The 12,214-nt window shown below is 34.7% G+C and overlaps 1 protein-coding gene across 1 annotated transcript in view; it reads right to left on the bottom strand.

Moving 5' to 3' along the window:
* The window catches only part of LOC107662689 (E3 ubiquitin-protein ligase NEDD4-like), a 41,192-nt gene that overhangs the window by 15,586 nt on the left and 13,392 nt on the right, over positions 1-12,214 (bottom strand). The window contains exons 9-12 of the mRNA XM_016452766.1: positions 8,081-8,140; positions 7,060-7,194; positions 6,164-6,334; positions 253-498 (exon numbers count right to left, since the gene is read on the bottom strand). Coding sequence (XP_016308252.1) covers positions 253-498; positions 6,164-6,334; positions 7,060-7,194; positions 8,081-8,140 — 612 coding nt within the window. The remainder of the gene's footprint in view (positions 1-252; positions 499-6,163; positions 6,335-7,059; positions 7,195-8,080; positions 8,141-12,214) is intronic.

The raw sequence follows: 12,214 nt of genomic DNA, 5'->3' as shown, positions 1-12,214 counted from the left end.
GTAGGTGGATTGTAATTTCAAAATCACACAAGGTCCCCAGATAATACTAATCCCGTGCGAATAGGGCTTATGACTGCACATATGACTACCATGATTACAACAGGGTTTGTCATTACCGTGCTACTAAGCGTGATTTTAATTAGGTAGAGCTATAAACATATTTTATAGTGAACATTTCATTTTTTTCACTCATGGCCATCTTGCATTTTTTTCCTCGGAGGTCATTACAAAGCATTCTGGGATTGCCCTTACCATGAACTTAACTAGTTTTGGGAGAGATTTTGTGAGTGTTTGTCTTACCCATGTGGTGGTTCTGCTGTTGTGGTCGATGAAGAACGGCCGTCCATTGGGTGCTATTCTCATTTCCCATCCAGGTGGCAGGAAGCTCTGGTTTGCCTTATGCTGGGATTTGGGTGAGCTGTAGGGAGAAGGCTGCGGGGACTGAGGGTTGGAAAACGTGTCCTTTACGGCTCGCCGTATCTGGGCGTTATTGGCTCCCTGCAAAAGGAAACAGAGCCAACGTTAATTATTTCCCCGTTTGCCAGACTCTATTATTTTCTTTTACTGCTTTTGTGTATAATTCATTAGAATTTTGTGTAAGAAAGACTTTTACGAATGGGATATGTCAAAAAACTGAAAAGATTTGGAAAGCGCAGTACGTGCTAATGAGGCGGCACGCTGTTATTTAATCCTGCTAAAATTTTAATTAGCACACAACTCAGGAGGATTTCACTTCCATTTCACCTCTGGATGTCTTTCTCTCCCTCTCGTTTTTTTTCTTCTTTTTTTTTCCAAAAACAAATGTTTCCCTTTCAACACTGTAATTAAAATTCGCATGGCCCTGTGCAACCCTGATCATTTATAAATACAACCTAGTACTTCTTTATGCAAACTTTTAAACCTTTGTGAAATGTTTAATTGTTTCTCATTGACATCAGATGCAGAAAATGTAGCACCTGTCATGTGATTAGTCATAATTGCTTATCTGATGAAAAAATTCTGGGTATTCTTTCCTTCTGAAAGCTAAACCAACAAAGGCAATAAGATGAGAATAAGGAAAACGACCGTGTTCCCAGAGTGTTAATAACACAGAACATGAATTACAAAGAACCAGCTCTTAACTTTATGAAAAAGCCTTTCAAAATTCAGATAATGTAACTTAAAATTAGATATTTTTACATTACTTTCTAAGCAGGCGCTTTACAGAAATCCCTCAAACTTTATTTTATCCTTCTTCACACTTCTCAGCAACTAATGTAGCTCCTAACTTAACACTCAAACTTTTGTGAATCATTTTAGCCATATTATCTTGTTTTACAACTTTATACTTATATGTAAGATAATTTGTAAAAACAGCAATTCCACAAGTCTACAGCAGCAGCATAAATACTATTATAATATCTAAAATATTATATTATCATAAATGGTAGAGGAATATTATATTATATTAAAAACAAACAGCTTCATAAATAATATTTTAACATCTTAAATATATTATCATTGATAATAAATAGAGAAACATTATTATGTTATTATAAACAACATTAGATAAAATATTCCATTTTATTCTATAAAAAATCCAATCCAAAACCACAAGTCACAAAACAGCAATTCCACAAGTCTACAGCAGCATCATAAATAATATTCTAATATATAAAATATCATATGATCCTTAACAACAAATATAGGATTGTTATTATAAATAATACATACATCATATCTAAAATAATATATTATATAAAAACAAATCCATAACCACTAATCTACAGCATCATAAACAATAGTATAATAACAAAAATATTATAATATCATTTAAATAAATAGAGGAATATTATTTTTTTATTATTATTATTATTATTATTATTATTATTATTATGAACAGCATTATATTATATTATATTACATTACATTCACTATAGTCAATATATATCAAGTTGTACGATATAATGTCAAATGCATAACATGAAAGTGAAACCCTTTTCTTATTGGTGAAAAGCAATTGTCAAGATTTTTTTTCCCCTGTTCTAAGATAAAAAAAAAAAAGATACATATTTCATTTGATTTCACTACTTGCTTTCTGCACAGTAAAAATTGCCCTTCTGTGACAATATCCGCAAAGTGTTTTATATTTCAAGTGGCGAGTGATGCTTCGGTTAAGAGATGTGCTGAAACTGTAGTTTTGTTTAAAATATCGAGCTCAAGCTATATGACAGAAAGAATCAAGAGGGACAGAAGAGGGATTTTAATCGATACCACACCCCATGCCTTTTTTGTCAGCTATCATGTTTTTTTTACATGGAAATTTGTGCCTGTAATTAGCAATAATTGCTCTGAGAGCAAACACAAGACATTTATTCCCCAACATCTGCAGATTAGCCACAAGAGCTATTGTTTATTCCATTAGCAAAGTCATTCTTCACAGCGGAAGCCATTAGCTCTGGCTGAGGCCCATCATCGCAGATAAAATTGTTTGCCATTTTCAAAGGAATATTCTGGATTAAATTATGATTTGAGCTCTATAAACACCATATGTAGCCTGTTTTCGATTACCACTGGAAATAATTGCGATACGTTTATAAAAACAAACAGTAAAACAGCACTTACACAAGTCCAAAGCATCACAAACAAATAACATAATATCTATAAAAATTAAATTAAATTAAAATTAAATTAAATTAAATTTAAACATGTCATAACATTAATTGAAAGCATGTTATTGGAAAGTTTAGAAGATATATTTCAGAACAATGTACTATAAAAGCAAAATAAGAAGTAGGTTTAAGGTTAGACATGGATTTAGAGCAAGAGAACAGAAGGAAACTATGAAGTCATGGCTGTTTGAGAGGTTAAACTTCTTTTTGGCAATGGTGACACCTTGGCGCGTTTCACGATAAGCAAACGGACAGCTGCCCCAACCCAAGTCTTAGGTAGTGTCAGCTGATACAAATTTACAAAGTGGGTGTAGAAGTCCTGTTCCCTCCATGCAAAAGTAAATGTCGATGAGTACATTAAAACTTGATACACACAGCAGCTGCTCAATTCATCATGAATAAGGACTAAACTTCTGAAAGTCCGTGGGACGATTACAAATACAGTACAATACATGTCAGTAACCTGTTCTTTAAAGATTTGTATAGTCAGTCACATCTTAGGAGGCATAACCAAATTAAATTAAAAAAAAAATACAAAATTGCCATTCTGACAGTATATAATGGGCTGTGGAAAATATCTTTACATTCTCCTTAATTAAATATTTACACAAATCTATCCTTTCATCATTGAAATAAAACTAAACAAAAAAGTGAAATAAATAAAAAGTTCTCCAAAACATATGCCAAATTATTGGGACACCTATAAGTTCTCATGGTTGAACTATTTAAATATTGCATGGTTGAAATGATTTCATTTTGGGAGAACAAAGTGACCAAGATGTGATATGAAAGACAAAAATTTGCATATATATGCAGGAACTTGCCTGACCAAGAAAGCAAATATACATTTTAACAGTTATTATGCAAAATACCTGACCTATAGATAATATTTGAATATCAATATCTGGGTAGTAGACACTATCTTTCCCCGAAGTATCTCATGTTAACTATCCATTTACTTCATATATCAGACACTCTTCTTTCCAGAAATCAACCACTGCCACAACTGTGAAATACTTATTATATAAAAAAAAAAAATTGGGCTGGGCAAGTTAACGCATTATTGCGGCGTTAAGGCATTAATTAATTAACGCCGACAATTATTTTATCACACGTTAACGCAGTTTTTTATTATTATGAAAGACCGTTGCTCACTGGCTCTGAATACACATACAGACAAACCATGGGTCACAGGAGGGGTGGGATGTTGATCAGTACTGGCTTGGGATGGGTGTCATCACGCGTCTCAACCAATGAGAGCATTTGGGGAGGGCATAAGACTGCAGCAGCGCAGTGCTCGCATGAAGCGCTCACGACTTCATAAGTGGGAAATAGGAAGTTTCAAACCGCCTAGTGTGATACACCCTTATTCTCCCGCATCCCGCACACACGAGTCTCTACCCACACACACACCCGCACTCGCCCATCAAGTGTTGTCCCGCGATAGTGCAGGTCTCTACTTGGAAGGTGCATGTTATAATGTTACGATCGAGGCTCTGGACTCTGAGCATAACTTGTTTTTCTATAACAAACTATAAAATATTTTCTATAAAAACGTTAATGCCCTGGCAGTGGCAAATGGCTTTGGTTTTAGATTTAATTCGATTACATTAATGTCATAAATTGAGATTTACAAGAAATATTTAACTGCTACTATGTAAAAGGAATACCACTGTAAAAAAAAGCACCTTATTTGTTTAAAGTGTTTGCAAACCAAATGTTATTGCACTTTTGTTCATATAGCAGTATTTTTAAATGAAAAAAGTGCACAATACACTACTTTTGAATTCATTATTGAATTTTGTGCATAATGCGATTAATCGTAATTAATTGCAGAAAACCACGCGATTAATCGCGATTAAAAAAAAAAATGTAATCGTTGCCCAGCACTAATTAAAAAAAATTAATAAATAAATAAAGAACCCTTTGGCTATTGCAAAAATTTGTATTTTCAAGAATGTATGGCTGTTTGGACATTTTCCTAAACTTTTTTCTATCAGAAACGCTTAATAAAACAAAAGCTATAACAACAGCACTAAACAGAAATAACAGGATTTTCTTTTTTTTTTTCTTTTACTGTTCATCAAAGTGAATTAAATTAACTTGAATTGATAGGTCTGGAGCAGATGGGTCAGGAAATTGTCTCTCAACTGATTTGGCTTTTGGACATCAGACTTTCATAATAAAACTGATCCATGCAAAATGCAAGGGCTACGACTCAGCTGTTCAAACCTAAAGAAGCCAGTGGCAGTGTGCATAGAATGAGATTCTGATTTCCTATTTTGACCAACTGTGTGTGGATATTGTCATTATATTACACTGCACTGTTGCAATAAAACAGGTGTGAAACCTGGTTTAAAATTAACACTGACTACCACCAAATGTGATGAAATAACTGTCTTTGTCAATTGCATGAATGATAATCTGAATCTTACATATGTGTCACGATTCAAATCAAAGACACACAACCTGAAGGCAACATATGTCGACACTTGAGCTTTGTGCAAACAACATTTTCCTCAGAAGTTTATCTAGAAGGAATCTTTTTTTTTTCTCCAGAACTTCATGAGTCAACACATATAATAAATATTCCTCACATTAAGCCAACAAAGCGAAAATATGAGGAACAAAACCACAATATGTATGAGGCAAAAAAACAAAACAATGACTGGCACTGTTGTCACTAATTTGCAGAGGAAGACAAACAAAGCAAAATATGGCAAGGACAAGTGTCAAGTACAAAAGTACACAAAAAAAGTAAAAATTTAAAAAACAAAACAAAACAAAGTTAATATAATGAAAGAAAAAATGAAAATAAAAAATGAAAGAAGTTAACACTTCTTTTAACACTCTAAAACGCAAAGATAATTTAAATTGTTCAAAAGTGACAGTAAAGACCTTCATAATGTTTATGGATTATAAAATCAATTTTTATATTTTTATATATTCTACTCATTTTAATACCTAACAATCGTTCTAATCATTCATGTTAATAGATGATTTCCGAAGGATCATGTGACACTGTGACAATAAACTATATAAAAATACAAAGAAATTAAACAAAATACTGGTTAATCACAGCCAAGATTTTTTGAGACGAATCAAACAGTTAAAAGGAACTCGGTCATCATTTACTCGCCCTTAAGTTGTTCCAAAACTGTATGAGATTCTTTCTTCTGTTGAACACAAAAGACATTTTGAAGAATGTTGGTAATCAAAGAGTGGCTGGTAGCCATTGACTTCCATAGTATGAAAAAAAATACTATGGAAGTCAATAGTTACCGTCAGCTGTTTGGTTACCAACATTCTTCAAAATATCTTCTTTTGTGCTCAACAGAAGAAAGAAACTCATACAGGTTTGGACCAAGTGGAGGGGGAGTAAATGATGCCAGATTTTCCATTTTTGGGTGAACTATCCCTTTAATACATGGACTGGAATCAGGTGGAGGGGCAAAGTAAATGGAAAGAAGGAAGTTTGGGGACAAAATAGAGGGAAAGGAGGATGTTCTCACCTCTAGCGGGGAAGAGAGAGTGACGGTGGGGGAACTGAGGCTACGGGGTCTGCGCACTTGAGGTTCGCTTAGATGGCCGCTGGAGGAGGAAGGGGTGGAAGCGGGGGGCGTGGCTGCTGTAGCGCCCCCTACTGCCGCAGCTGAGGTACTGGCTCCATCTTCAGTGTGCTGCTGGTCAAAGAAAGGGATCAATTAGCTAGTCACCACAAGGTCTTGTACAAGGGCACGCCGTCCAACACTGAGTCTGCATTCAAGGTTTAAAAGGGATCCAGAATGGAGAGCAAGGTCTAAAATTCTGTATTAGGAAATGAATGCTATTAAACTGATCAATAATTGTAAGGTTTAATTTGATTGTGGGGACAAACATAGAAGTCTGATTGGTTTTTAAATGACTACAGAATATTTTAAGGAAGTTAACAGATCGGAGATCAGTTAAATAAGCCTTTTATCTGGTCTGTTATTTAAAAAAAAACGAAGGATGAAGAATAGAGAGTTTACTACCACAAGGAACAGAAAGATAAGATATAGATCAAGAGCAACCAGAGTAGCAATAAATAAATCAAGAAAACACGAAATAACATCCAGACATTGTGACGGGACAAGTACACAAGATCATGGAAGCACAGATAAAGGCAGAACAACAAAAAGAAGACGGGATTGATAGAGAAGAGAAGAACCATGAATAAATCAAGAAAACACGAAATAACATCCAGACATTGTGACGGGACAAGTACACAAGATCATGGAAGCACAGATAAAGGAAGAACAACAAAAAGAAGACGGGATTGATAGAGAAGAGAAGAACCATTGAAGACATTTCGATTTGACAGTGGATGATGCTGGAAAAACATCGGAGGATGAACAGACCTCCGTTAACTTTAGCTAGGCTTTGCTACCTGCAGAATGGGCCGCGTCCAGGTGGTGCTACGGTTGTTGTGGTTGACGTAGTACATTCGTCCCTTGTTGTCTTTGCGTTCCTCCCAGCCTGGCGGAAGGCCTGGTGTGGTCAGGGCGTAGGAGGCCGATGGAGACTGAACAGAGTGAAAAGAACAGATGAGTTTGCATATTCAAAAAAAAGAAGCAGCAGGAGAAACTTGCTGATATTAAAATCTGTATCACTGTCAGTTCTGCTACAATGAATGAATCTGTATAGATTTTATATCAGGGTCATATCTGTAGGAGAAGCCTTGTTAACTGATATGACATTCAATATGATGAGTGTGGGAATACTGTACACTTAAAACCAGAATACTAACACAAATGTAGATACAAATACACCTAAGCACAACTAAACACAGCATCCAAAACAAACTCCACACAAGGTGACATGCTTTAATAGTATTATGGATACATTAGAAATGAATCCGATAAATATGTCTGGGTGAAGATGGACAAGTGGTGGTGTAAATCGATCCCTCACAATCTCTAAATTTATAGACATACACACTAAAAAACTGGAATAAAATTAAAAAAAGAAATTATGAAATGAGATGTGTCAAATAAAGAGTGCTCTTAATAAAATAAATGGCTAAATTAAACTGTATATGCGCAAAAAGTATACACTTATAAATATAAATTAATATCATAAAAGAAATTACATTAATTTTAAATAATAATAATTATTATTATTCTTAACCATCTTACTAAAAATGGAAATAAATAAATGAAAAAAGAAAAAACTCACAATCTCTTATATCGCATTAAAGAAAGCTCCTAACAAAAATGTATAAATTTATTAAAACAAATTATGAATTTATAAATATAAATTAAATAAATAAAAATGTATATAAATTAAGTAATAAAAATGTAATTATATTAATAATAATGAATATACTTAACACCTCTAAATAAATCAATCAATCAATAAATAAAGAAGAAGAACCAAGAAGACACAAATGTACAACATGTGGACTTTACCATGGTGTCCTCAACGCCTGTGACCGTTTGTGCTCTTGTTCGTCGGGTCTGGGAGCTCTGCTGGACAATAACAGCTGCTTTTAGATGGGGCGGGCAATTGCCCTGTTTTGGGCCAGTGGGAGAGGGGAAATGAGGGCAAATGGAAGGACAGAGTCAGCCAGAAAGTGTAACGAAGAGAAGATGGGGAAGTGATTTCAGGGTGGTTTTGGTTATTTTAGGTGATTTTTGACGGCTGAAGGGGGTAATTTTGTGAGAGGTAAACTGCAGTGTGACGTAAGGATACAGCAACCCAAAAAACTGGTGTAACGAGCTGTGATTAGATGAACTCCAGGGAGTGGATTTAATTTGAAATCACTGTTGGATGATTAGAATTGAGAACACATTGAGATTTGATTAAAGAGTGATAGGAGAGTGAAAGAAATGCCCAGGTGCATATTTGTAGAAATTACTTAATTTGCAATTACGAGATGATTACAGTGCCAACATTTTGTTTTTGTCTTATAATGACAGTAAATCATTACAGGATTTTCATTTTGTGTGAACCATTCCTTTAATATAAGTCATACTGTAAAATCGTAGCGAAGCTCATTAAAATGAAACTAAAATAACTAATCAATAAATACATTTGTAATATACTCGTATGCTTACCGAGCCTGCATTTATTTGATCAAAAATCCAGTAAAAACAGAAATATTACTACAAACTGTTATAACAGTTTCTTATTTTAATATCTTTTAAAATGTAATTTATACCTGTGATGGCAAAGCTAAATTGAGCAGCCATTACTCCAGTCTTCAATGTCAGAAATCATTCTAATACGCTCTAATCATTTCAAATATTACGGTTTTTACTGTATTTTTGGTCTCTTCCATAAACGCAGCAATAATAATGACTGATTGTAACTGAGACTGTCCTGAGATTAAATTGTGTCCACAATGACAGATCTAAAAGGTTTCCAAGAATCATCCAAATAAGTAGCTTCCTTCAGCATTTCAAACGGACTCACCGACTATAAAACCGAGGAAACGACACCTGGGCTAGTATCCGACTGGCACTCCGAGTTTACATTTCAAATACCGAAAGAGTCAACTCTCACACAGACAATGAAATGCTTTCCATCTGCTTCTACATGGATGTAATAAAAAACACTCTTGTCTCAAACAGGGCAATCCGATTAGCCATCCACTCAAGTAATGATTGCACATTTCCACTCGTGTGAAATGTCAGCCTCCTCGCACACAGGGACAGAAGTGTGGGGGAAATGCCACCTCTCACCGACGCTAATATCAGACAGATTTGCTGTGACTATAGCGAAATCCCTCATCTGCAGCTCTCAGAAGCACTTCACAGCCAGAGAGAACTGGGCCACCAACCAATCGGCCTCTTGTCAGAAAGTAGACACGAAGCATAAAGGACATGGAACGGGCCGCTATTTAAAGTGGATTCAGGCGGATGAGGAAAAGCTTTTTTTTTCCCCAGTGTAAAGGAAACGTTACTTCAAAGCTTCAAAGTTCACGAATGTTGCTGAAGTGTGGAGTTAAAAGCTTAATGTTACTACTTTATATTCAAACTATTCAAGTGGACAGACTTTGGGCATTTAAGACTGCTCTTTTAAATGATCCCAGGCATTAGGAGATGCTTTGCAAAAGTTAGGAGCAGAAGAATAAAAGCTTCCAGAGTGATTCAGGTAAATCAGGGACTGAGAGAGATATAACACTATATACCGTATTGACCCGAATATAAGACGATGTTTTTTTCTTGGACATCTGGGAAAAGGGGGGTCGTCTTATAATCAGGGTCGTCTTATATTCGGGCCAATACGGTATAACAAAAAAAAAAAGATTTGCTCATCCATGTCATTTTATATCAGTATGACTTACTTTGTTCAGAGGAACAGAAAGGAAAATATTGAGAAGGGCAAAAAAGGTAAAAGTAGCCCCTGTGAAATATATTCAAAGTCTAGATGCCATATAATTTAATAACTTTTTTTTAAAGAAATTAATACTTTTATTCAGCAAGCATGCTTTAAATTGATCAAAACTGACAGTAAAACCTTAATCAAAGAATTGTATATATACAGTATATATATATATGTACATGTACATACACACACACACACACATATATATCAGTTTCCACAAGAATATAAAGCTGTAAATCAGCATATTACAATCATATTACATCAGTCAAACTTAAAACTGGAATAATGGCTGCTGAAAATTCAGCTTTGCATCACAGGATAAATAACATATTAAAATATATTCACATAGAAAACAGTTATTTTAGATTGCAATAATATTTTTCAATAACATTACTGTTTTTACTGTATTTTTGATCAAATAAATAGAACCTTGGCGAGCAAAAAAAAAAAAAACCGCACTGACCCGCAAACATTTGAACAACACTATAAATTCTAACCTATAATATGATTTTAGATGACATTAAATATAGAGCCTAAGTTGTATGGATCAGATTTTAAGTACATATCTGTCTGTCTTTTCTGGGCCTGACAGGCCCTGGTCACAATGTTTTGTTGTATGAAGAAGAGCAGCGCAAACATTCATTTAAATCATTTTTTGTGCTCTACAAAGAAGATAAAAACTCCAGTAGGTTTGGAACAACATTAGAATGAGTAAATGATGAATTATGGGTGAACTACTCTAGAGTCATTTACATTTACATTACATTACATTTAGTCATTTAGCAGACGCTTTTATCCATGACGACTTACAAATGCGGACAATTGAAGCAATCAAACCAACAAAAGAGCAATAATATGTAAGTGCTGTGGCAAGTCCCGGTTAGTCATGTGTTGTTATACTTCTGAAAACCTTGTTAGCACAACTAGTATTCATATAGATAAAGCTCTACAAACAATTGAATCATACAAGGCTTACAGCAAAAAAAATAAATAAAAAAATCACATTTGCTTTATGCCTTTATAAGGTTTAACAACTGATCTTAATACACAGCACAAGGTTATTAGAGCTCTCCTGTGTGAGCTGCCAAATCTTATCTTGGAAATTCCCAGCATGCATTGCTCTAAATGCCACAATACAATAATGAAATGGACACCAAAGCATTCAAGGGACTAACCCAACCTCATGACCCATCCACAAACCTCATTTCAAAACAGACTTATCGCACACAGAAGCAGACAGGGTCATCAGACTGTCACATCTGCAGGAACTTGCAGAAAATAAATACATAAAAGTTTCAAGGCTGGGAATCATGCCATTTAAATGAAGCACAATCGCTTCAGAGATGTGGTGCACTTCCAGTGAAACATCCAGTGTCTATGTCTGTTTCCTGCCTCATGCAAACGGGAGCCGTTCACACGGTGACCTCATCCACATGGGTAATGTAATTTTACCATATGTGGCTTATCTGCTGCAAAACAGGATCATTTAAAGAGACTGCGCACTATTTACCACTCAAAATGTTTTGCTTGTGCATCTTAAAGCGTGAAACAAACTACATTATTGCTGCTTGTAACAGTGAGAAATTATTTTGGCAAGCTGTCTCTTAAAAATTGGAAATGCCCCCGTGCAGCGACGCAATCGATTACGAGGCAGCTCTTTTATAGAACGCAGCACTTTTTTACAAATATTACTGAGCTGCACTGTTAAATGATCCATTAAGAGAACTCCCACAGTCACATTATCACCATGGAAACATGTCAACTTATCTCATACGATGACATCATAATCACCACTACAGCTTGAATAAATATCCTAGGAGTGTAATAATAGCTCACAAGTCACTCTGAATTATCATTTGACATACGCACACAAAAACTACACAAACACTTAGACAGGTGTTACATTTCTGACCAAAAAATAGGTGACATTTTATAATAACATTGGGTTAGTCATTTTCATAATATAATGTTTAACAGATCAGTCAAATATGAATAAATGAATGTTACATTTTTTTTAAATATATATAATATATTAATCAAAGTTTCATTATATTTCGAACTACCTGTTCATGTGCAATAATGATCTGTCAAGCATTATGTAATGTGTTTTTCCTTTTGATTCTTAAGGTCTTTGCACACTGAGTCCGAAATTCTCGTCCGAAATTTCCGCACGTTAAAAAATAAATACGACCTCACGTTGTGTCAATCATGTT

Source organism: Sinocyclocheilus anshuiensis, unplaced genomic scaffold (assembly GCF_001515605.1).
Source record: "Sinocyclocheilus anshuiensis isolate Anshui unplaced genomic scaffold, SAMN03320099.WGS_v1.1 scaffold457, whole genome shotgun sequence".
Taxonomy (NCBI): domain Eukaryota; kingdom Metazoa; phylum Chordata; class Actinopteri; order Cypriniformes; family Cyprinidae; genus Sinocyclocheilus; species Sinocyclocheilus anshuiensis.
Note: the sequence above shows the minus strand (reverse complement) of the source record. Positions and strands in the feature narration are given on the sequence as shown.